This window comes from Podarcis liolepis (genome assembly GCF_965112155.1).
Source record: "Podarcis liolepis genome assembly, chromosome: 7".
NCBI lineage: Eukaryota > Metazoa > Chordata > Lepidosauria > Squamata > Lacertidae > Podarcis > Podarcis liolepis.
This window is the reverse complement of record NC_139561.1, coordinates 64,627,170-64,653,378: the sequence shown is the minus strand read 5'-3', so window position 1 is coordinate 64,653,378 and position 26,209 is coordinate 64,627,170. Positions and strand designations below refer to the sequence as shown.

The 26,209-nt window shown below is 46.0% G+C and overlaps 1 protein-coding gene across 1 annotated transcript; it reads right to left on the bottom strand.

Moving 5' to 3' along the window:
* Positions 1 to 1,517: 1,517 nt before the first annotated feature.
* On the bottom strand, positions 1,518 to 26,162 carry ELOA (elongin A). Its single transcript, XM_083511790.1, has 11 exons — positions 25,802 to 26,162; positions 19,215 to 19,271; positions 18,658 to 18,776; positions 16,761 to 17,967; positions 14,216 to 14,330; positions 12,710 to 12,865; positions 11,273 to 11,370; positions 8,115 to 8,295; positions 6,154 to 6,265; positions 5,066 to 5,223; positions 1,518 to 4,801 (listed from the first exon to the last, which is right to left on the bottom strand). The coding sequence occupies exons 1-11, from the start codon at positions 25,871 to 25,873 to the stop codon at positions 4,740 to 4,742; spliced, it is 2,337 nt and encodes a 778-aa protein (XP_083367916.1). The 5' UTR covers positions 25,874 to 26,162; the 3' UTR covers positions 1,518 to 4,739.
* Between the last annotated feature and the right edge of the window lie 47 nt (positions 26,163 to 26,209).

Sequence of the window (26,209 nt, the reverse complement as noted above, 5' to 3'; positions counted from 1 at the left end):
GGAGCCTGCAATCACCGATCCGAGCTGCCCACCAGGTCGAGCCTGGCTCTCTCCAGCCCTCTGAGGTGGGGCAGATTCCCGGTCAGGGAACCAAGATGTAGGCTGAGCCTAGTCCATGCCAGGGAATCGTTGGCCCGCGTCCTCAGATCCAGAGAGAGAGTAAAAGAAAACTCCAGGAAAGATCCTTCTTTGGAGGAAAGCAGTTTTATTTTCTGTGCACAGGAGACAGCCAGCAGAATAAATTCTGGAAAAACTGACTGCCCCCAAAATACCCCTCTGCAGATTTTCTTATACCTTCAGTGGGCTCTCTCCCTCCTCCCCAATCAACTGGAAAGTTTTCAACTTATTTTTAGCATGTCTATAGCCCTCTAAACAGCCCTCCCTATTGTTCCCTATAGTGTCTTTCTAAGCGTCCTGCATCCTCCCGTCTCCTCCTCCCGTCTCCCCGTATGTGTCCTTTTTATCTTGCATTCCTAAGGTAAGAAAGCGAGGCTATTCTGGCTATTTCGAGCCTCTGTCTTATCTTGCATTCCTTCGAGGGGCCTTCTTTTTGCAGGTGAAATTATTTCTAGCTAAGAAATTGACTTAGACAGAAAATATAGAAGATCCTTCTTAGGTACAAGGTACAAGGTATAGAAAGCATATAGAAAGCAACCCTTCCCTCTCCCTTCAGTAATAGAGCTAGAAAAAGTATAGAGTGTCCCCGCACAAACTGAACTAATCTAGTCCAACCCCTTGCAATGAAGAAATATGATGGTAGCCCGTGTGGGGATCGAACCTGCGACCTTGGCATGATCAGCACCACGCCCTAACCACCAGAGCATTTATCAATAATGTTATTGTTATTAGTTACGCACTCTTCATCCCAAGGTCCCAGGGCAAGTTACAACATTAAAACACAATATAAAAAAACAGTTCAAAACATCTTACAACCCCAACAGCAATATGAGTCTTAAAGGTACAAATATCAAGTGCCAGTAAGCAACTGAGGTGTAAGTGACATTCATGTGCCATTACTTGGTCATAGACAGTGTCTCCTGAAACGTAAGTCACACTCTTTATACCAGAGCTTTCCAAACTTTTCGTGTTGGTGACACTTTTTAGACATCCATCATTTCACAACACAGCAATTCAGTTTTACTAGCAAACCAGAGGTTAAATTAATCCCTTTCCACCTCTGGGAGGAGTGCAGAAAGTGTTCGTACGACACACTAATGTGGACACCGTTTGGAAAGCTCTGCTTTACATGTAGACACAATAGAATTGCCACATGCCACAACCAAGACACATATGCAGGTTGTGATCTTGAACTCACAGAATTCTTGAATTATTTCATTGATTCTTAGTAGTCCACCCGCCATACCTTCATGGCATTTACAATGGCCCTGTGGACACGTTTGGAAATTATTGCCTTGTGGCAAGCATGGGTGATCTGTGGCCTTCCACATGTTGTTGGACTCCCAAGTCCCAGCAAGCAAAGCATACACCTCAACAAACAACGCAGAACAGACAGACACAAATGTCCAGTGTTTGGCTTTTATTGAGACACAATTTTCTTCCTTTCATATAACTTATCTAGTTAAAATATTCATCTCCATATAGTTACCACAAAAAAGTAAAATAGAAAACTGTTATTTACAGCTGTGGGAAACAAAAGACAAATGCAATTCAGCATTACCTTTTCCTTGTAGTATGCAAAAAAAAAGGAAGAAAGGGGAGGAAGGGCACTTTCATTCAATTCCTTTGCATGTAGAATAGCTCTGAAAATTGTACCCATTTTAAAATGTGTGGGAAGCCCAAAGAAGAATCAGAATTGGAGTCATTTTACTCTGCATGAGATTGTTTGTGTATCACCCAGGCACTGAAAAGCTTAAAAAAATGCTTTTTAAGCCAACTGATCTAGCATCTGGCTGGAGAAAAAGCCCACCTGTAAAATAGAGGGGTATGACAATGTGCTAGTTCATTCTTCATTGGGTCCGCTTTTCCTATTTGAGAAAATTTGTTCCAGTATCACTGAGCTAGACGTCACAGTATTTGCACTGCAACTTTCATCGGACAATGCCACCTAACTAGTCCGTAATACTGATAAGACAGCTGAAGTCTCAGATTAGACACAAAGGGTGGAATATACTCGATGGCTCAGTTTCAGTGGTGGGATACACCCGATGGCATAGCTGATAGCAGCAGCAAGTATCATCTAGACACTCATCTCTACCAACAAGATGGCAATAGCAACAACCAGAAATTAAGGGGCAAACCCTGATCTCAGAGAACTAGCCCACCCAACTGCCCATTTTTCAGTCAAGCAAGCCTGATATCACACCATTCCGGTCCAGTGGCTGCCACAGTCACCGCCCCCCTGCCATAACTTATTGTGTGCTGTACACTATGGAGCTTTCTCCTACACCAGGGCTGCTGCAGACTAATGATATCACACACTGCAAGGTGGGAGGGGCTACAGCCAGCTGACCATTTCAAATACACAATTGCTCAGATGCTTCCTTGGTTAGTAAAAACAGGGAAACCACCCACGTTTCCTTTTTGTGGCTAACAGAAGGGATATTTTCCAGGGTCAAATGCTCTTTCTTCAGTGATTGATAATTCTTCAATTCCCCCCCCCCCCATCCACACCACCGATCCCAATTATTACAAGGAGAAAATACATTAAGTACAACAGTTGGCAGAAGATTTATCTATATAATAAACTAAATTAATACAGCAAAATGAAGTACAGCCAAAAGCAAAAAGGAGCATGATTTTCTTTTCTTTTTTTCAACATCACAACACACCTTGAAATGCTACACGATGTCATTAAAGCTTCCGCGGAACTTTAATCAGCTCCAAACAGCATGAGAGAGACCAAGAGTCCCGTTTTCGAACACCATCATCATTAAAAATTTTCATGTGTGTGTGTGTATGTGTGCACGTGTATAGGACTGGAACTTCGAGGGACATTGGGGTGCTTTTTTCAGCTTGAACAGAGAGAACATCAAGGTTTTCAAACCCTGCATGGCACACACTTCATAGGTCCCATCGAGCCCCAAGCATTGAGGAATTAGCAGCAGGGTTTTTTAAAGGTAGCAGGGCTTCTTCAGCTGCTGCAATTCGGTTAACACCACCGAGTGTCAGTCAAACTGTGGAACATCTTTGCAAGGCCTGAGTTTACAAGAGCGAGGCTGAAAAACCACTGAAGAAAGAGATTCCCATCTTCCACTTTCACGTGATCAGGAAAGGGCTAGGCTCCTTCATAAACCCCCTAGCCGAACTTCATGCAGCCTTGGCAACCAGAAAAACACACCGTCAAGTCTCCCAAAACTGATTCAGACCTGCCCAACCAACAACCCCCATCACCACCAGCATAAATAATAGTTAAAGCCTGTGCTCCCTCCAGCTGCTGAAAAAGCAGGCCCCCAAAAGTACAGCTGCCTCAAACTCCTCAGACAGACAAGAAAGATGTAACTCCCAGTGGATTTTCTCCCTTGGCCTCTTGCATGGGGAAAATGCAGGTCCAGATTCTACTCAGTTGCACAAGCTGCCGCTTCAAGGTAGACAAAACACCTGCATCTTTTGCCTGGAGCGCCTTCTAAGATTAGGTGCCGTCCAAGATTCTTGGGTGAAAGAAGTTTCATCATCTTCCCATCCAGAAGCTCAATGTGAAAACGAAGACAGGCTGTAAAGCTACTCCATGCATCTCTCCCAAAGTTCCTTGCAGGGAACTGATTAAAGTGCCAGTTGTTGTCATCATTTTTTTAAAAAAAGTCAGAAAACAGTCTGACCAAAAACTGGAAGTGGGTATTAGAACAACACCACCCCCAAACCCACCAAGAGAGGTGTTAGGAGCAGGGACACAAAACCTTAAACATCACTATTCATTTTTTAAAATAAATTCGGCTTTCAAAAGCAGAGATCAGTCTCCAATTCATCAGACTGCTTTAAATTTAGATTTCTGCAACCTGCCATTTTCTCTCCCCTCCTGAGGCTCCTCCTCTCAGATCCTGTGCTGTTTTTCCTATGAGTTTAAAAGGAAGAGGAAGAAGTGGAAGAGCTTTATCATGTGTTTTTTGCCAAATGAAGAGAAGGGAGAAATGGCAGGGGGCAGGGACAGTTTTGTGTCCATATGTAGAAAGGCCTAATCAACACAAATCTGGCATGAGAGTTTTAAGGATAAGAGGGAAAATGGGGATTTAAGAATTGAGGGGATAAGAATGTGCTGCACCAGGGATGATTTGATAGAGGGCTGGCAAAACCATGGGGTGGATCTAGGGCTCTGGGATTCCAAATGGGGTTTGAGAAGCAGCAGTGGCTGCCACAGTCACAAGTAAAGGCCTTTGTTCGTAACAGTACCAGCAAAAAAGAACTCTCCAAACTGGATGCTAGGAGAGATCAAGATCCATACATATTGGGACTGAGAAAAGAACACTGTAGGTAGAGGAAGAAGGTATTCCTTTCCATTCTGGAGTTCAGAGAAAGAGACTGAAGGAAGAGCAACAGTTTGTGGACCTTCTTATCTCAGCAAGTGCCAAGACTTCACATTTTAAAAAACGCTGGGTGAACAGACCAGGTTGTAGGAGCAGAGGAAGGAACTGGAGGGCTGCTTTGAACAATACTGTGCTGTTGGTCTTAAAATTGGGCTTGGGGGGATTCTTAGCCACCCCAACCCCTCCCTGTTTTCCCATTAAGCACTGCTTCCATCAAAAGAGGAGGAGAATAATTCCCTTCTCGCTCAGGCATGGGTGTCTTTATCTCCGAGAAAATCGATTTTTGAACTCTTTAATCGTCTTCGCCATCATAGGTGCAATCTCTGAAACAACACAATAAAGACAGAGAGAAAAGGAAAGTTGAGACCATCTCGTGCAAGAATGTGCTTGATCGGATTCCAGTTAGTGCCTGTGGAATACAGCTGCCCCAAAATGATGTTTAAAGTAAGATTCTAGCCCTTTAAATCAAGATGCCCTACAGCTCCAGCATTGTTCCCAGGCTGTATTACAATGTATACCAACAGCTACGAGTTCAAGCAGAGCATAACCCCTAGAAGAAGCTGCATTCCCACATTTGCCTTACTTACTCTTCACAGGAGGCTTCCTGGAGTCATAGCCAGCAGAGGAGGCACTGCCCAGGGATGGCCCCGAGTGGCCGCTGCTAGTGCTGGGTCCATCGTAGGACTGTTCCTCTTCTGTGTGAACAGTGCTGCTTTTAGCTGGCGTGAAGTACACTGGTTTGATCCTAGACAGAGAGAAAAGACACAAGATTGCTCTGTGTGCACCCAAGAAATCACACTGCCACTGGAATAAGTGAGGCAATTTCAATCACTCTGAGTTTAAGCTGGCAGAATGTAGACGAGAGGGTGTCAATTTAGAACCAGGGAGAGTGGAAGCTCTCTTTTTCTCAGCCTAACATCCCTCACAGGGAGGTTGGAAGGATTAAAAAAACAACACCAGACTAACAATGAATGGAAGAGAAGATATTATAGCACCACTGCTAAATCAGTACCCTCCAGATGTTTTGTAACACAACTCCTTTCAGCCCCACCCATCATACTTGCTATGTGAAAGCAACTGCTAGACCAAAAAACAATCAAAACTGTACACTTCAGCCTCACGGACGCTTGCTCCCTCTCCCTACAAATTGTCTCTTGTTAGTCTGGGCCCTGCTAGGCTCAAGGAATCATCGGCTTCTGCAAACACCAGAACAGCCACAATGGGCCAAAATGGAGGAGAGGAATGAAATGTACGCATCTTGTAAGCTGCTTGGAACTTTTCCTGAATCCCTGCTGGATCCGGGAGTAGCAGTCATCTTGCCCAGTATTCTGTTTGCACAGTGGCCAACCCAAAGCCCTAAAACAGGACCTGGGGGCAACAGCAACACTTCCCACTTGTGATTCTTTGGCAATCAGAACCCAGAATACAGTTAAAAGACAACGCCATACCCAGTAAGATGCTAAGGAGAACCACAACGGCATCTCAGCGAATGTGGAATTGTAACTTTATTGGACTGTACAGGGAAAATGCTGGAATGTGTCAAAGTGAGCTGCCAGAAACCCACTGGTTGATAAAGTGCAAATCGGGAATCAGATTAGATCACCAAATTAACACCCCCAGGTCCTCTCCTCCTCAATATTACAAAAAAAGAGTGACTATGTGGTTTCAGACTCACTTGATTTTCTCTGGGACTGCAGCTCCTCCAGTCCCAAATTTTGCTTGCCGTCTCAGCACATCCCGGGGCGGCTTGGCCACTGAATTGACGAAAGCCATCTTGGCTACTCTGCCTAAAAGGGTGAGCAAATGGAGAAGGATTGGGTTAAACAAAAAGCGCTTTGCAAGGAAAACCCATATATCCACCCCCCTCTCCTTGCTCATGGCCTCAAGCCGTTCATGGAGCAGGGGGAGGCTTTCTCCCAACATCAAGCAGATGGCTTGCATCCTCTCTGATGAAAGCTTCCTCCTGCTGCACCTTTTCCTGCATGAAATTCCAGAATGATCCCAGTGATAGCATCTTCCCTCTGACAACATGCAATACACATACAAGCCATCTCACTGCTAACTACCAAGAGCAACTCAAGCATGCATGATTAGATTCACAGTCTTTTAGGACAGGGGGCACCTAACATCTAGGACATGGCTACGGCCTCTTTAAAAGAACCAACTCTGGGAAATATTCAGCAGTCAAAGTTTCTTCCCCCCAATCACTGCAACACTGGGGATAGGAAAAAGTTATTTCTTTGGAAATCGGCCTTCCAAAGAAGGCAGATTAAAGCAGGGGTCGGCAAGGTTTACCTTGCCTGGGCCAGTTCACTCCAGTGGAGATCCGTCCGTGGGCTGGACCACATGAGCGCGCACACTCGCGAGTTCCAGCAACTGCGTCTGCAGACGTGATTTCCAGTGCCACGGAAGCAAGCCCCTGCGCCGTGCTGTGCTGGTTTAGTGCAGCGCGTGGGGACTCGCCGAGCAAGCAGCTCGGTTCGGGGGTGGCTCATGGGCCAGTTAAACGACCCCCATGGGCCACAGGTTGCAGACCCCTGGATTAAAGGAAGAGGGGCCCCAATCCCAGACGGAGTGCAGCAACCCTACTCTGTAGAACAAGGTAGTGCTGCCAACATTTCTGCTGGCTATTGTAGTCATTCCTTGATTTGTAGATGTAAGCAGCCAATAATATTTCACTCCATGCCGTTAGAAGCTTATTGCTTTTAAAAAGATACAAGAGAGAGCCAGAGCACTTCACTATTAGTTAATAACCTTGGAGAGTCACCTATGAAAGGGCTACAGGACAGATTCTCATTTCCTAGAATGGAGCCAAAGCCTTCAGATAACTCATGTTATCATGGACAGCAATGCCTCTGAAGTAGCTCTGACTCAAGACGCAAAAATACTTCTAAAATGGTCATATCTTGTTTGTCCTTGTTCTTATGCCTTTAACAAAGGCACAAGGAAGTTATATAAGTGAAGATCCCATTAGGGCTGCCATATGTCTGGAATTTCCTCGTAAACAGCGCCTAGACAGAAATCGCTTAAATGTCCTGGAAAATGTGGACATACGACAACCCGTGTCGGAAGTGTAGGTTTTGGCAAATTTCCTTAAAAATAACTCAAAACTTCATTATTTCTTGATATTTTGTAAAAAATCTGTGCCTGGATTTTCACTTTTTGAAATATAGCAACCCTACATTACACATTAGACTGGTGCTGACTCTCTTTTCAGCACATACTGAATACTTTCCTTTTTAAACAAACCTTTTATGTGCAGATTTTTACCCCAGTGTGTACCTGTACTGGATTCAAAATTGTGTTTATATATGAAATTGTTTAAATCATATATTTTTTATCTATGAAATGATTTTATATAGGTTTTACTAGTTGACTTTTTAAAATTGCTAAATCATTTAAATATGTTTCACAGAAAACTATTTACAAATGAAAGTAAATAAACCAGATTTTCCTTCTCATTGTTTCCAGGCTTGATGCTAAATTTCTGTCCACCTAGGCTACTGCTGAAGTCAAAAGAGCAGGACTATTATTATTATTTTTAAAAAAGTTGACCATTCTCATCCACACTTCCTTTCAGTTTCATAAGCAAATGGCTAGCATTTCCCCCTCAAATCCCAGGCCTTCACATTCTACCTTTGGGTTTATTGGCATGAGCCGACTGGATGTTTTTGGTCAACATCAGCAGCCGCTGCTCACGGGCATCGTGCAGGCGCAAGTACATCTCCCGCCACGACTCGAACTCCTCTGGCTTCTCCTTCTTGAAGTCGCGAAGGCAGTGATTGTGCCACAACTGATCTGTGTCCTCAATTAAAACCTGCAAGCCATGAGAGGAGAAAAGGCTTGAGCCCAGCAAATGGGAAAGACAGAAGGCAAAACATTGGACGAACACCGCAGGGGATTAAATTAATTCTCTACACATCCACTTGGAACTGCTTTTCTAAAGGCAGGCTTCTTAAAGGCAGAGCTCTCTGCACTGCTCTTGAGAGACCACTTGTACCACCTGCCTCCTGGTTGTCTGGGGAGGCTGCATTTCATTCCCCCTCGGAGCATAAATTAAAGGGCTCTTGAGTGTGTTTTTTCGCTCTCCAAAAACATGTGACACCTCTCTCTTTTTTCACCTCTGTTTATACCCCCGAGGCTCATTTAGAGCAGCAACAGCTGCTGACCAACCTGCGCTGCTCTAACCAAGATCTAATTCCCTCTACTGAGCACGACTCTCAATGAAAAACGCAGCATCCGCTCCATCGCTGTCTGGGGAACCCTAATCCAGCTGTGCTCTAAGAGATTCTGCCTTGTGGGAAGGTAGCAAAATCCACATGTACTATGAAAGCAGCCCACTCCAAACTAATGCCTTCCTGATGCTTTGGGTTACAATTGCTACCAGCCCCATCCAGCACTGCAAGCAGTCAGGGATGATGGCAGTGGCACTCCAAAACTTCTGGAGGGCACCAGATTGGGGAAAGCTGTATTAAGGTTTCTCATCAAAACACAACTGGTATGAAGTTGAACAAAGTGCTTGCTGCCTTAAGGAGGAAACACACATGCACGCTGATAAATCTGTGCTGCCTTTTTTTAAAAACCATCAACAAAGAAAAAAACCCAAGAGGGTGATCGATTTTGTAATTCAAAATCTGAATTAGGAAGCCTAAACAGCTAGAACTTCAAGTTTCACATCAGAATTTGATCTCGGTGCCAGAAATGCTGGCCAGCGTCTCCCAACTTTAAAGCTATGAGTTCTGAACTAAAATGTTACTATTCAACACAGATGTAGTTCAACTCACCCTTTTCCTGAAAAGCAGTCAGGCTCATTGTATAAACGTTAAGTAGTTACAGTGGTGCCCCGCAAGACGAAAAACCCGCTACACGAGAGGGTTTTCCGTTTTTCGATGCGCTTCGCAAGACGAATTTCCCTATGGGCTTGCTTCGCAAGACGAAAACGTCTTGCGAGTCTTGCATTTTTTTGCCCCCCCCCCTTTTTCTAAGCCGCTAAGCCGCTAATAGCCTTTTAGCCGCTAAGCCGCTAAGCCTTTAATAGCCGCTAAACCACTAATAGCGCTAATCCGCTAATAGGGTTGCTTCGCAAGACGAAAAAACCGCTAGATGAAGAGACTCGCGGAACGGATTATTTTCATCTTGCAAGGCACCACTGTAATGATTTACACCCTTAGTAAGGTTGGTGAAGCAAGGGATGGTGTGTCTTTGGAGTAAGTCAGATAATTTTCATACGGGTGAAATCAGTTGCATCCTGTCCAACTAGGACACCACTTTGTCCAATGTTGAGCAAACACAACATAATGATTAAGAGCAGCCTTCTGGCTCCAGTTGAGGACAGGAACGACAGCTAGATTTATAGCTCAGTAGTTTTTTAAGCCTTTAAATTTAGTTTTAAACTTAGTTTTGCCTTTTTAAACTCTTTTAAACCAAACTATTTTTGCATGTTGGAAAAGCAGCAGACAAGACTGTGGCTAACTGCAATTAAGAGAGTTTTTGTTTTGTCAGCTTTCCTGTGGGAGCTTCAGATGAGTAAGCATTTTATAGATAAGATACAACAGCTGCCCTATCAATCTTGACCATGGAGCACGTCGATACTAAAGGAGGGAGACCAGACTTCCTCTCCCCCTTACCCCATGGGAAAGGATCTGCTCTCCCTTCTCAGCTCCAAGGCTGCCTTTCCTGAGAGGGTGGCTGGGAACCCATGCAAAGAACGCTGTGAGCAGCCTTCTTCAACCTGGTAACCCACATGTTACCAGACTAAAACTCCAAAAATCCCTGACCATTAGCTGTGCTGGCTAGAACTGATGGAGTTGGAAGTCCAAGTCTTCTGGAGTACAGCAGGTTGGGGAAGGCTGGGGAGTGTCAGAGGGGGACTGGGAAGACCTGGGTTTAAATCCCTCACTGAGTGATCATCAGTCTAACCTACCTCACTGGATTCTTGTGAGGTCAAAATGGTAGGGGGGAGAGAAGTGAGCCACTTACATTGGCCTGAGCTCACTGGAAGAAAGACCCAGATAAATGGAAGAACTCATCATACTAATATTAGTATATACTAATATTGGTGGGGAGGGATGGAACCCCCTCATAAAAATGACCAGTGAGAATTGAGCATGCTCTGTGGCATGGAATGCTGACTCTGCAAGTTTGGCTGAAGGAGAAAGGAATATCCTACAGATGGACATGACTTACTGGCCGGCACCTGAACAGGAACATTCTGTGCTGCAAAAATTTGTTGCAGATCCTAGGAAACAGAATCCAGGGTGCAAAACTACACAGAGAGGAAGGAGCAGTCTTGTTTCCTAATGCATGGGATAACCAGGGGCAGGTTCAAGTCACCCTTTTGTGCCCCCAATGTAAGTAGATGGGGCTGCCTTTCATTACTGCAGAAGGCAGTAAAGAACTGGCAGCTGGGGGCATGGTTGAATAAGGAAGTGGAAGCTAGTGCCCATTGGGACCAATAGGGCAGAAGGCAGGGAGAACAACAGTAGGTGAAGCCAGAGCCAAGTGATTCTTGTTTTGTCTCCATCTTCCTCCCTGCTAAACTCTATAAGGGCAACACTGAGGCTAAGGAGAAGGAAGCCGACAGCTAGTGCTACCCTAGACTGGTTGCAAGTAAGAAGATAAGCAAGTGGGGGCTGGATGAGGGCAGGCAGAGGCTGATGGGGCAGCGTGACACTTCCCCTAATGGATCAGCCTCTACTAGCACACACTAATCGCAGCCGGTAATGGAACAGCAGCAGCAACAGATGCAAACACTTCTTGCCCCCGATGCTCCCACACCATCTCATAACACTCACGTGATTGCAGTCTTCAATGCGGTACAGTTGCTCCGGGGTGCATCTCTCCAAGACAGGCTCCAGCACAGAGAAAGGGACACCGCCTACTTCATAGATTGCTGTAAGAGAGAAGGCGACCCATCAGATCTATGAAAACGCGCCCAAGAGCAGTCAACGACCCAACTGATTTGACTCGCTGTAGAGCACAGGCCACTGTAGCACCTTCTGAAACTCAGGGAGGTGTCAGAATGCCACAGCTATTGTGCTGGCTGGGAGCTGTATTCCAAAACATCTGAAGGGCTGGCAAAGGCAGAAATAGATCATAACAAATGTTCCCTGCAGGCCATTACCCAGCTGGGGAGGGGGCAGTAAGCAGAAGCAAGACCTAGACTGCTTTGTACTTAACCAGTCACAGAGCCCATTGGTGGCAACGGACAAATATGTAGAAAGGGGTGCTTGAAACTGGCGTAGAGGGGCACACACATCAGGAGTGTTTACCAGGAGAGTGGGGTGTGAATATTCTCCCACTGGAGCTTTGATAGACCATATAAGGAAAGGTTTGAGGAAGGCAAAGCAGGAGGATAACGAAGAAAGTGAACAAAAAAAGGTCATGAAGAGACGTCCTACTTTTATTTCAAACCACTATTTAGCACAGGGATGGGGAACCAATAGGCCTCCAGGTGTTGTCATCAACTCCAATTCCCAACTAGCATCAAGGATGATGGGAATTGTAGTCCATCAACATCTGAAGGACCACAAGTTCCCCATCGCTGAAGGAGCAGGAGGATCTTGAATTAGAGGCGGGGGGGGGGGGCAGAGCAACAGGCAGAGAGAACTTCCGATAAATAAAGTGAAAGTTGCTGTTGGTCATGACCCTATGAATATAAATAAGTACGTTCCTGTAGCCTTGCGTGTCTCTAGTGAAAGACACATAGGCCTGGCATTGACGATTTAGAGTGGCTGCTACTGCAAGCCAATAGGAGCACAGGAAACTGCTTTAGTTTGAGTCAGAACAGATCTGGGAGACCAGGGTTCATATCCCCACTTGTCCATGAAGCTCACTGGGTGACCTCAGGCCAGTCACTTACTCTCAGCCTAACCTGCCTCACAAGGTTGTTGTGAGGATAAAGGGGGGGAGTTGCTATGCATTGAACTCCTTGCAGGAAAGCTGGGATAAATAAATGAAATATATATGCTGTATATATTGCCTACCCTGACAGAGGGTCTCCAGCATTTGAGCCAGGAAATAAACACGGTTCCATTAAGGTGGGGCAGAAGGAAGTCAAGGGTGAGGAGCTGTGGAGAAGGCCTAAGCAGCCCTCCCCTCCCCCACTAGAAATACTCAGTCAACATGGAGAACCAGAAATGGCAGTTTTCCTCAGCCATCCAGAGGCCCCAAACTCCTCCCTGCAAAACCCACCCCTTTATGTTAAAGGAGCCCAGCTGGCAAATACTCACAGTCAATATTATTGCTGAGTACCCTGATGCACTGCTCATACAGAGACATCATCTTTGGGAGGTAGGCAGTCTTTGAGCCGGAGTACACCTGCATCTTGGAATTCAGCCTGCGTCCTGTGAAGCCAGCCTCGTCTTCCTCTGTGGGTGAGGACAGTACTGAGGGACAGGGGGAAAATGAGATGAAAGCAGAGAAACAAGTCACTGTCAGTTCTCAGGATCCAGTACAGAGATTAGGTAAATACAACGCAAAGCTCAGGCGGCTTGCTGAGTCCTTCCCAAGAAGACCTGCTGTCTCATTGCAGCAGGTCAATGATCCGCCTTAGATACCACTCCTTCTCTAGCCCTGGGCCCAAAAGTTGGGAAGTTGACAACTCCTGAATCAGGAACTCAGGTGTGCTGGTGAACCTGGGAGATTCCACATAGCAATCACCATAATTTATTACAGGGATGGGAAACCAGTGGTGTTCTAGATGTCAGTAGACTGAATTTCAGGGGTTGGTATTAAGAACATACAAAGCTGCCTCACACCTAGACAAACCACTGGCCGATCTAGCTTAGTGCTAGACTGGCAGTGGCTCTCCGGCATTTCAGACAAGAGCCTTTTCCAAGCCCTACCTGAAGATGCCACAGATTGAATCTAGAACCTTCTGCATGCAAAGCAGATTCTCTACCACCGAGCTCCAGCCCTTCTTCCACTAATATCATAATGACTAAAATGACTGAGAAGCAAAGAGCTTTTGAATGATGGTTCTCTATGCCAGGCATCCAAAAGCAACACAGAAAACAAGGAGCATGCTGCACGGCAAAATATTGACAGAAGTGGAAATAAGCCTCGCATGAATCGAATCACGGATCAATGAAGTGAAATTCATGTCTGCATTTCAAAGCCAAACAGAGGTCAAGAATTGATCTCCAAGCATGTTCAGAGGGGCATACCTTTTCCACAAGATCCTGATTACTTAAATTTTGAGTCCGTCTATTTCTCAATCCAGCAGGCATATTGGAGGGCTAAGGTCCAAGGTACCTGAGTGCACCTTTCCCTAATATATCAAGGGTAGGGAACATGTGGCACTCCAGATGCTGTGAGACTTCAACCTTCATCACCCTCAGCCAGCATGGCCAACATTCAAGGTTTATGGGAGCTGGGAATCCAATATCTGGAGTGCCACACATTCTCCATCCCTGCTGTACATTAAGATCTTCACATGACACTGTTCTCTACACCCTTTGAGAGTGACTCAGGGCAGTGCCTTTCCAGCAGTGGCACCCAGGTGTGAAACCTCCTTCCCCAGGAGGACTGCATGCTGAGCTCTTTAGAGGCCTTGGGGGAAGAGCTATGGGGCATTTCTATCCCAATAATCTCTGTATTGGGTATTTTCAGCACCTGCTTTTTACATTCTAATAGGGGTTTCGCTGTTGATGGTTTTAAAAGAATGGAGCTGTCCCACTAGTCTTAGAAAGGATTTTCTCAAGCAGATTCCATCCTGTTCTTAGCTCAGAAGTTACCTTTCCTTTTTGGCTGGGGAAGGGGCATCGATTCAATTGTAGGAAGAGGGCGGTAGTTGGCCTGGATTGGGGGCAAGGGGATGTCAGGAAGCGTTGGCACCACGTCAATGATCATCTGGAATAGAGGAGAAAATAAAGTGTTTAAGTTAAGGCAGCTCTGCAAAATAAAGTTCATGAAAGCGTTGCTAATCCGCTATAATATTTACTAGCCTTTCTTCTCACACATAGTCATTTGTGGCCCATAGATGTCCTGAAGGAAGATGGCTGGTGGCCAGGAGTGGGGAGAGTGCAAACACTTGTCTGCCTGGTTGCCTAAAGGCAGTTCTCTCTGCCCTCCAAATAGAAGCAACCATACTGAATCAGACCACTGGTCCATTTAGCTCAGTATTGTCTACACTGACTGGCAGCAGCCTGTAAAGGGTGTGGCCTGGGGCCTGAGGGAGGGTTCCAAGGCCAGATTTGGCCCTGGGGCTCCCCACCCTTGGTCTATACTAACCTATCAGCAGCTCTTCAGAGTCTCAGACATAAGGGGTATTTTTCTTTACATCACCTACTACTCGATCCATTAAACTGGAGATGCCAGGAACTGAACCAGGGATTCCCAGCATGCAAAGCACATTCACTACCAGTGACCTATGATCACCTCCCTTCCGCCACTAGAAATGAGAGCAAATACAATCACATGCACTTAGTCTTCTTTTCAGTTCAAGTTGAGGCCAAAGGGAGTTGCTTGTTTATTTCCAATATTTATATACCAGCTAATGACTACAGTCCTCTGGGTGGTTTACAAGTAAAAATTATAAACATAAAATACAGTATGAAAAGAAAATCTAACACGGAATAAAACCAGCAACAGAGATTGGCATCAGTGCAGCATGCATTTTAAAATAAAAGTTCAGTAAAATGTTGTTTGAAATTTTCTTCAAAGGAAAGATACAGCAAGTCCTACCCAGACATGTATTTCCCTGCCAGTGCTGCCACTCAAGGGGATCTCACGGGAGGCATTTTTATTTGGCAGCGCTCTGCCCAGCCCCCATGACCTCATGCCATGCCAGTTCATGCACTCCATACACCTGAACCTGTCACCGTTAGGCAGTATCAATTTTATTTCATTGCCCAACAGGTTGGCTTGCTCTGGTCTCTGTGGATTAGTGCCTGAAGAATATAGTGGCCCCAAGAATGCAAGCTTTACACAATGTTGATGAGCCATTTTCAGGGTGAGGGAGATGGCACTGTGCAGGCCGGGCCGGGGAATCTGTGGCCTTCCAGATGTTGTTGGACCACAACTCTCATCATCCTTGCCATTGGCTATGTTTGCTGGGGCTGCTGAGAATTGTAATTCAGCAACATCTGGAGGGCCAAAGGTTCCCCATACATACAATTATCCACTAACCATGGATCATCATTACATGTGAATAAGTCTGGGATGAAGACAAGGCAGATCCCAATTCCATGGATAGTCTTCCTTATTCTCATAGAACTGTTCCATGAAGAAGTTCTATCCTCCTTCTGATTTACTAAAGCTAGCTTGCCCCTCAGTGTGCTGAAGCTAGATCAGGTACCAAGCAGAGAGGAGTTCTTTCTCATTAATTCAGAATTTGGGGAGTTCAGAACTCACAGGAGCAAAACAGAGAGCAAGATGCCCTGAGGCATTGAGGAGCAGAGGTGTCACAAGCCCTGCACCACTTGCAATTATGCTGCAAAGGAGAAATCAAATCTCCAACAGTTGCTTTTTAGTAAGTTTATCAGAGGCTGGAGTCACCAAGAAGACATAGGGAACTTAGGGAGCTGCTTTATACTGAGTCAGACCAATGACCATGGGCCTATCTAACTTTGCATTGTCTACACTGACTGGCAGCAACTATCCAGGGTCCCAGGCAAGGGTCCTTCTCTACTTAGAGGTGCTGAGAATTGAACCTGGGACCTTCTGGGTCTGCCACTGAGCTGAGGCCGCTCCCACAGCTAAATAGAAATAAAAAGAGGTGAGCTACACCTTTCAATAAAACATCAAGAATAAAGTAAAGTACAGCCTCTGATAAGTGTGCAAGTGTTCAAGATGTAATTGCACTGCACTGCTTCCTCCCACATGGTTTTTGCTGCATTTGCAGCACCGGTGACCTCTCTGGGGTGCAAGCCTGGGCAGTATGTATGGAGGTCCTGGGCTGCCCAGAAGGCGCTAGACCACAAAGATAAGAGAGACCATATTTCACAAACAGATGGAGCACATGCAGAACCACCCCAAGATAAATGGTCTTCCCTCTTCTCCTCATTAGTAAGGTCAGGGTGTATGTAATCCCTTGGGAGACTGTCTCTGCACAAGTCTCGGTGAAAGGAACAGCAGCACCCTAGAATGCTACTCCAGTCCCCTTGCATCCCAGAGAACTTCCTCCAGAGCTGCCATGCCATGAGGCAGATCCACCCCTTTGCTGCCTTTGTGGATCCTCTCTACCTGCCATCTCCCCTTTCCTTATTGTAAAAGGCACTTATGAGCAAGTGATCCCTCAAGGGGAGAAGGTGCAATGTACCCCCAAAACATCGCACTCACCTTTTTCGCTTTGGAAGCCCCTGACTGCTTCTTCTCGCTGGCCTGCTTGTGTGTCTTCCTGCTCGTGTCAGAGCTCTTGGTGCTGGACTTGGAACCGTTCTGCTTGCCGTGCCCTTTGTCTTTTTCCGGGACGGGAGCCGTGGGCTTCACCACGTTCTTCTTCTTCTTCTTCTGCGGCTGGTCATAACTCAGGTAGGACTCAAAGGACATCTTCGGCTTCTCATACTCATCCTCTGCGTCTCCCTCCCCATCGTTTGGAGGAGAGAAGTTGGCTGGTCTTTTGTTTGACTCGGAGGCCCTGGCTTTGCCCTCCAAGTTCTTGGAGCTGCCCGAAGCCTTCTTCTCCTTGCTCTTGGAGGGATCGCCCTCTGGCTTGCGCTTCTCCCGATCTCCGGGCAAGGCCTCCAGGCTGCCCAGCTTCACCTTCTCTGGCTTGACTCTCTCAGAGTCCTGGTGCTTTTGCTTCCTCAAGTGGTTGTCCAGCGTTTCCTCCAAGTCCACGTGTGGCTTGTCCTTCTTGCTACTGCTGCCGCCTTCTCTCTTCTTCTCTCGCTTGGTGCCGTCCAAGGCCTTCAGCCTCTCCTTGCTGCCCCCCACCATAGAAGAGTCTCGCAGGGGCTCTTTGGAGGAAGCCTTTAGCAGCCTCTCCGGGCTAAAAGCAGGCCCTTTCTCCTCCCCCTTGGCCTCCAGCCGCAGCTTCTCCTTGTGAGAAGACTTGTGCTCTTTGCTCCGACCCAAGCTGGCTTTCTCCTGGGAGTCACTGAAGCTCCTACTCTGGCTTCCCTCTTGCCTGTCCTGAAAGCCATGGCCCTTATTGGACTTCCGATTAAGGGACTTCTGCTCCCTTTCCTGGTCCTCAGCTCTACAGAGGTCCATGTACAGGTCCTGAGGGCTATCACTAGGCTCGGGCGAGGCCGCATGTCCATAGTCAGAGCATTCCTGGTCGGAGGAGAGAGCTGGGGACTCTCTGCCCCACGTCCTGTCCTCCGGAACACCATAGCTCAACGTCTCATGGGCTTTTTCGGGCTCATAATATCTCTTGGGCTTTTTTGCCCCATTGTCTGGCTCGTACGACTGGCTGCAGGAAGGCTGGTACGCCTCTGTGTAGTCCTGGTCAACCTCTTCATCCTCTTTGGGGGAAGGTTCCCGTTGCCGTTTCCTAGAGATGCTTCGGTCATAGCTGCGCTCTACAGGTTCGAGGTTAGGCCTTTGCAAAATAGAAAAGGAAAGAAGTAGTAGATCAGAAAAACCTGACATCGAAGCATTAAGTTACTTCTGAGGTTGGCCTCCCTCCCTTTACTGAGGTAGAAAAAGAATCCAGCCAAGACTGTTGACTTCAGTGCCTCTGCAACAAGGGTGGGGAACCTCCAGCCCTCCAAGCTGACTCCCATCAGCCCCAGCCAACATAGCCAAGGGTGATGGGAGTTGCAGTCCAACAGCATTGGGAATGCCAGAGGCTCCCCATTCCAGTTCTACAATAGGCAGAATGCTGGATATTTTTTGAGGCCAAGTTTCTAGCCCTTATGGCCAAAGATTGAGCTTTCACGTGTGTCTATGAAATACCCCTGCACTCAAGAAGCACAATGTATCTCTTTCTTCACCTTGACAGTCCCTTATTTACTTTCTCACATGACAACAGTCCAAGTACAGACTATGTCATTTGAGATAATGCAGAAGAAGACAAAATGCAAGTGAACATGTTTGCTTAAACTGGTGTTCTACAGTCATCATTCAAAAGAGCCAAAAAAATTGGCACCCAGGTTCCATGATCACATACAATGCACAGGAAAAGGCAACACAGATGGTGCAACTCTCTGGGGTTTGAGGTACAGTCCCCAGATGACATCTGGTATAAAAGGTCATCAAAGAACAGAATTAGGGGATAAGTCTAGCTTACCGTTCCACTTCCTGTGGGACTGGCACTAGCTTTTTCCACCTTGCCACCAAATTCTTGGCAAACTCTCCAACCTGTTCGTGTTTCCGTAAACCGTTCACAGTTTTCCCCACTCCAGTCTCCTGCAGAAGGGATACAGAAAACCTCAAGTTTTGACCATCATTGATTGCCAATGTGTATTTCTTTTAGGTTTGTGTATATCCAGTCTCACCCTGGGAGGTAACATGTCCAATCCCCCAAGTACATAAAATAAAACTTGTTTATTTTTACCCCACCTTTCACTCTCAAAAAGGAGCCCAAAACAGTTAAATTGAAAACATCAGAACACAACCAAATAAAAAAACCACTAAAAATAAAATATGAATGAATCTTTTGCTTGGTTCTCAATTTGGGAGAAATTACTGGGTTTTTGTGAGATTAGGAATGATGCTAAGGGTCAGACAAAAAGCCACCGGAGCTCATTTTGGCTTCCACCTGTTTCATCCTAAAGGTGGTGCATACCTTCAGTGATGCACTGCATATCTGGGAATAAGAAGAGCTGTTATCAAAAGAGGTCTTACCAGAAGGATATCAACCGTAATAGGCAACTCTGAAAGCCGCTTCAAACTCTTCATCAGCTGCAGAGACAAAAACGAAAAGGGAGTGAGGCGTCCGCCAATCAAGGGGAGTTCTGTTTTGCAGCAGCAAAGCAGGAAGGGCATAAGAAAACAAATCCATCCAGCTTCTATGACGACACAGAGGGAAATTAAGTCCTGCTGAACAAGAATACTCACACCTTTTGTGGGCAAACAAGGAATCCTGAGGATGCAGCAAAAGGCAGCCCCATTGCAGCCTCTCATTTGAATTACTAGAGCACAGGAAGCTTCCTAGCATCTCATAAGGCAGGTAGCACTCTGACTTTAGCCCTCACTGCTGTGGCTTGTCTGCAAAGGCAGCATGGCCAGGACCAGAAGCTGGCAGAGTCAAGGAGTTGCCCACCCTAGACCTGCTTCGGTGGTCCGGATGCTGCAGCTAGTGCAAAATATAGCAGCTAAGCTAGTGGGAAGGACCATGTGCCACTGGTCCCAAATGCGCTGCACGGCCTGCCTAAGAGCTACCTGGCCCAATTCAAGATGTCTGTGCTAGCATAAAAAGCCCTAACTGGCTGAGGGCCCAGGTACCTAAAAGAGCACCTTCCCACAATATAAACCATCTTGGCAGTTGTGACCTTGGTGGCAGTATCACCATTAGATGCTGCCAGGTTGCCACTGACTCGTGACAGGGCCTTTTCGGTGGTGGTTCTCCAATTTGTGGAATGCCCTCCCTGGTGAGTCCTGCCCATCTCCCCGCATTACTAAGTTTCAGGAAAAGTTTTAGCGCATTCCTGTTTAAGCAGGCATCTGGTGGCTGAAAGATACTGGTCTTGGCAGCCTTGAAATTATTAGCCACGAGAACAGGCAACTTTTTTTAAAAAAAAAAAATGTTTTTCTATGCTCTTATTTATTTATTAAATCCACCTTCTACCACAAGGTCCCAGGAAAGGTAGCAACAATAAATTAATACAAATAAAAATCAAATAAAAGAGTTACAGCTGTAAAACAAAAAAAGTGTGTGGGGGGGAACCAGTTCCATATGTATAGAACATTTTTTTTAAAAATCCGCATATAAAAACAGTTCCAATGTGGTCATAGGCTGGGATAAAGATCTCCACTTAAAAGAGTTGCTGAAAGAAGAATGTCTTCAGTAGGCGCCAAAAAGTCAACATAGTCGGTGCCTGTCTTAGTATGTATTGGAAGGAATTCTATCATGCTCAATGGACCTCCTAATAAGACAGTATCCACAGGAGGCCCTCTCCTGCAGAACCCAGTGACTGGTTGGGTGTAGAAGGGGCGAGACTATCTTTTAGGCACCCTGGTCCCAAGCTGTACAGGGCTTTGCACACTAGTACCTTGAACTTAAGCTCGCTGGCAAATTGGCAGCCAGAGCAATTCTTTCAGCAGCAGTGAAACACGGTGGTGATAGTCAACTTGCCAATTTCTGCACCAGCTGCAGCTTCTGGGCCAACCTCAAGGACAGTATGCATTGCTGATGGAGTCTCTGACGGGTTGTTTCTTTTTTTACTTATCTTTACGTGTGTTGTTTTGCAGCTTTGCTGTTTGCCACCATGGGCTCCTTTTGGAGCAAGGGTGAGATGGAAATTAAATAAATAAATAAATAAATAAATAAATAAGAGACCTACTGAGGGCTGCACCATCTCGAATCAAGCACTATCTATCATGGATGCTTTTGCCGTGGCTCCTGCATTGCAGCGGGTTAAGCTAGATGACTCTTGGTGTCCCTCCTAACTCTACACTTCTATGATTCTATGACTCAAACTGTGATGCCTAGTAAGGTCAGTAACCTCAATGGGCTACTCTGAGGAAGACTAACACTGTATACAATGCCACAAATATATTCTATTTATGCCCCACCAACCACTAATAATTTCCAGGCAATCCCATGCAGTAGTCTAACCTGAAGGTTACCATAGAATGGATAACTGAAGCCAGGCTATTTTTGCCCAGCTAAGGCTGCTGGGGGGCAGAGATTGAACCTGGGGTGTCCTACAGACAAGGCAGATGCTCTGCTTCTAAGCTACAGCCCTTCCCCAAAGGCAAGGCTCCTGTATTTATAACAATTGTGGAGCAGAGGGAATTCTTCCAAGTGCAGAGTGCCTTTTCGTGGGTGAGAAAGCAGCATCTATCCAAATTTCCTGTTTTACACAACTGTTTGAGAAAAATTCCGTCCACCTCCTTCCCATCTGCCAAGTCTAAAAACAAAAGGGAGACGTGGCCTCAAAGGTGCAGAGTCTCATTTGGGCCAATATGGTGCTGCTCTTTCTTCAGCAAGGGGGTTGTAAGTTATGTTCACAGAAGACCCGTGGAAATTAATGTGTTAGCCATGTCCATTACTTGCAATGGATCTACTCCGAGTCGGACCAACACTGGTTACAATCCGAAGATATTTTAACAGGATAATTGTACAAACTCGCTTACTAAATGGATCTAAACTACAAAGGGAGCCCATCCAATTGTCTTGTCATTTGTTCTTTTATTGCAGTTTTGTTTATAGATGGTCCAAAGAAGAGCTGCACGAGTTAAAATGTGCCGTGCCAAATTATTTACTCTCGGTGCGGCCAGATATCTGCTCCTTTTCTCTCCTGCAGCTGCTCAACCTCTCTCTCTCTGCCTCTCTTCAGAAAGTAGACCAAACTAACAAAGCAAAAAAGAAAACATTGGTGTTGCCACTAGTGCACGCTATCTTTGTTTAAGGGAAGGGCCTTGGCTCAGCGGCAGAGCATCCGCTTTGCACACAGAACATTCCCCAGTATCTCCAGGTAGAAGGGGGAGAGACTCCCTGCCTGAAACCATAGAGCAGCTGCCAATAGGTATGGATGACACTAAGCTAGATGGACCAATGGTCTCACTTCATATGTCAACTTCCTATCTTCCCCTGTACAGCCCCTTGGCTAAAGCCAGCGCACTACCTTTTCCAGAAACCAGTCTGCAAGCAAAAGACCAGAGTCAGGCAAAATGTTTCACAAGCCATAAAGAACTTCTGCAACTCAGACCACTGAGCAACATTTTCTGAGCCATCCACGTACACAAATGCACTTGCCCAACCCTGGATTAGCAGCTCAATGGCAAAATATCAGTTAGAGATCAAACTCCTTTCAGACTTTTATTTGCAGCCAGGGCTGCATGTGTTCTGCAGCAGGTCAAGCATGTCTGGTGTTAGTCTGGTGTCTAGCATTTAGACCTGCAGCTAACAGCATGGCTCCAAAACAGAAAAAAAGGGGGGGGGGACATGTAAGGAAACAAATAGAAAATGCTTCATAAAGGATCAGACACGGAGGTGGAACAGGGCCATTCTCCGACCCCCGTTTCCTTCCCCCTGACCACAGTGCACCCACAAGCCCCGACTGGCCAAAGAACACCCATCTCCGGGGTCTTCAGTCCTTTTTGCCCCCTTGCCACTTCAGCCTTTCGCCCAAAAGAGAAATCAACATCTTTGAAAACTGTCTGGAAGCAAAAATAAAACTACAAACTGTGTAATCATTTATGCTAAGCCCAAAATTAGAGTGAAGAATAAAGGCATACAAACAGCTTATTTAAAAAGAAAAGTACGAGAATAAAGTATGGGTGTGAATTTAATACAGATGACACAACAACAAAAGGGCAATAGAAAAGAGGATTTATAGCAGGGGTGGCCTTCCAGATGTTTTTGGACTACAACTCCCATCAGCCCTGATCACCAACTAAGGGCTGGTGTGAGTTCTAGTCCAACAACACTTCTACTTCCCTGGGTTTTATAAAACGTGCAAAATCCCTATCTCCTGGACAACAGACATAAAGCCTCATGGGGCAGGGGAGGAGAGGCAAGGGTCCGTCTGAGGTGTTAGCATTTGAGAGGAAGGAGAAAGAGTGCCCTCCTGTCCCTTTTTCCTCATGTGTCATAAGCCTGAGGGCAGTGAACCACTTACTACTGATTTTTCTAACTGCTCTGGAAGCCTGATTGGCTAAAAGGTAAAGAAGAAATTATTTCAATCAAATCCCCACTTGGGAGCCTCAGGACCATGTAGTAGCACAGTGTTCTTCAAACTTGGGTCCCAAGATACTGTACTAAAACTCCCATCATTCCTGCCCATTGACTAAGCTAGCCAGGGATGACGAGAGTTGTAATGTCTGGAGACCTGAGATTGTTCAACACTGGTCTACATGAGTATGTAAGTCCCTTTTTTTCTAAATTGCAGGCCTCTCACCTTGATGATTTATGAAGACTCTAACTAGAAAAACTGTTGCAAGATAAAATCAAGTTTTTGCTAAAAGCAGCAAAATTATTTGATTTTGCTTTTCCAAGCTTCTTCCCAAGAAGCTTATATTACTGGTTTCTCGACTTTGCCCTGGACAAAGCTCACAGAATTTTTCAGGATGAAGGGTGAACACAGACGGTCCTTTTACCAAGTGGTATCAGCTATCACGGTACACATGCTGCCATATGGCACAACTAGTTGCCTGTATGACAAGACCTTGGCCAAACATCTGCACCCATTCAGAAAGTCAACAAAACAAGGGGAAAGGGCACACACTCCTTAGCATTTGCCTGGATATTACAGACCACCCTGATGTCTCACATGGTAACAGGTACACTATGATAAGTTGCCAGTTTGGACGATCGGCACCCACCCCCTTATGAGTAGGTCTAGGACCTTCACATTTTTATTTAAAATATTTTTTTTTCTTCCAGTAGCACCTTAAAGACCAACTGAGTTAGTTCTAGGTATGAGCTTTCATGTGCATGCACACTTCTTCAGATACACATGCACACTTCTTCAGATTTTTATTTAAGCAGAAGCCAATATTTTATGGGGCAGACACCAGATTCTAGCTGTGCATGCCATTTCCCACCCCGTCTCACAAATACACAGAGCAGATGATACAAAAAGCATACTTGTGGACATGCAGATTAATAAGAATTAAGCTGGGGAGGTGTTGGAACTCTCCTTTTCACACCTATGAATTTCTTTTTTATAAATTGTTGCAAGAACCAGGCACTTTTAAAAAAATAACATTTTACATATAAATCAAAAAGCATTTTTGACCTGGTTCGAAACCCCAAGCCTGTAGCTTCCCAAGCTCCTTGGGAATACTGTAGTTCCCAGAATTCCCAAGGAGCAGGGCCATCTGATTTTAAGGAATTTCTAGGTTAAAAATGCAACTCACATTGCTGAGCAAACCTAAAACCCATAAAATACAGGAAGCACTTCTAGATACAAAGTTGATTTCACTTCGTGGTTTGATGCTGTGCACCAGAGATATGGTGCTTTCCCTCTAGCAATTAATGTGCTCCAGTACATGGAGTGCAATGCATCTGATCTCTCCAGTAACCTTATTTTAAATCAGTTCAATGCAAAGACATGATGAGGTATTCAGCAGACACCAAAGTTATATTGATTTGCCAGAATAACCCTCTTTTTATGAGTCCAGGAAAAAGAAATCCAGCCCTTTCCTCTAAATTATTCACAGAGCCACTCACCATATCCCATGCCTGCCCCCCCCCAATGCTTTACATCCCCAATCAGCACATAATGAAAATCACTTAGCTTAGCTTAGTTGCTCTTTGCACACTTTAACCATTTTGGGGGTGCATGTAAACATGATGGTTAAAATCAGTGTTTTCTTTTAAAATGTTTAGGGGTACTCTCGTTTTCCTACTCATATTGAAATACTGCCCCTCAATGAAGCTAAACTTAGATTCACAAAATGTTTAGGGATATGCATCCCCCTGAGTCCCCCCAGGAAAAAAGCACTGTTTAAAATTAATTAGGATATATCCTACTTTTTGGTCAGCACACCTAAAGTAGTTGCAACTACAAAATCAAAGGGTGGTTATGATTCCACATTTGTGCAGAGGGATTTATAAAATTTTGAGGACTGCCTTGCTTCAGATATCTCCAGCAACCCGCTCGATCTGGGGGTAAACCCAACAACCTCCCCGCTTCCTTCTTTACACTGCACATATGATGATTTTATTTGACAGATCGACCCTTTCATAGGTCCACAGCGACAACCCGCACACCATTCATCAGCACACACTGAAAAGGGGGTTCAGGGAACACACTGAAAACGGGGCTTGAGATCGGAGCCCTCATTGCAACCACCCCGGTTCAGAGTTCAACCAGGGTGTCGTGGGGCGGCGCGGGGAGGGGGAGGCGTAGAATAACTTAAGACACGTTAAGGTACATGCCCTTGGAAACGGAGCTCTGCTGACTGCCACCCCACTTCGCAAAAAGAGACGTTGGATCTCCTGGTCTTTCCATCTTCCCGGTGTGAAAAAGTCCCAGCCTGCCCCAAATTCATAATTTGAGTAGGGGGTGGGATCCCTTACTCCAGAACACCTGGGTCCATACTAGGGAGCCACCCCGCCACATCCCACCGACCTCCTCCGAGTCGCCCCCCACCTCCTTCTCAAGGACCCCTCCCCAGTTCTCGTCTCCTTTGCTGTGTGGCCCTTACAAGCGGGGCCCCCTCTTTGTCCACCCAGTTAGCCAGAGTTCCCCAAACCACTCGGCTACCAGAGGACCCACCCGCCACCTTTGCTTCGCCCTCCCCTTCAGGGGGTCCTTTACCTTCTTGGGCTCCGAACTGCCCGTGAGCCGCGACTGCAGCTTCCCTACAACTTCTTGCACCGACTCCGCCATTTTTACTGCTGGCGAGGCCTCTCCTCGGCGGAAGTGGCTGCTGCTTCACCGTCTACCCAGGAGGACTCGGGGCTTCCCTCCTTCCGAACCTTTACTCCCTCGCTTCCTTTTTTTCCGCGCCGCCATATTTGCTCCGGGCAAAAAAAGGACGGTGGGCAAAAGAAGGGCCAGTAAGCCGTTCTCTTCCATAGATCGGCTCCGCCATCTTAGAAGCTGGCAAGTTGCTTCGAAACCGAGAAAGGTAGAGAGGGACAAAAATCGCCATCTCGGATCAGGGCGAAGCTCGAAAAACAGCTGAAGGGATAACGGGTTGGAACCCTCTCATCTTGGAGAAGG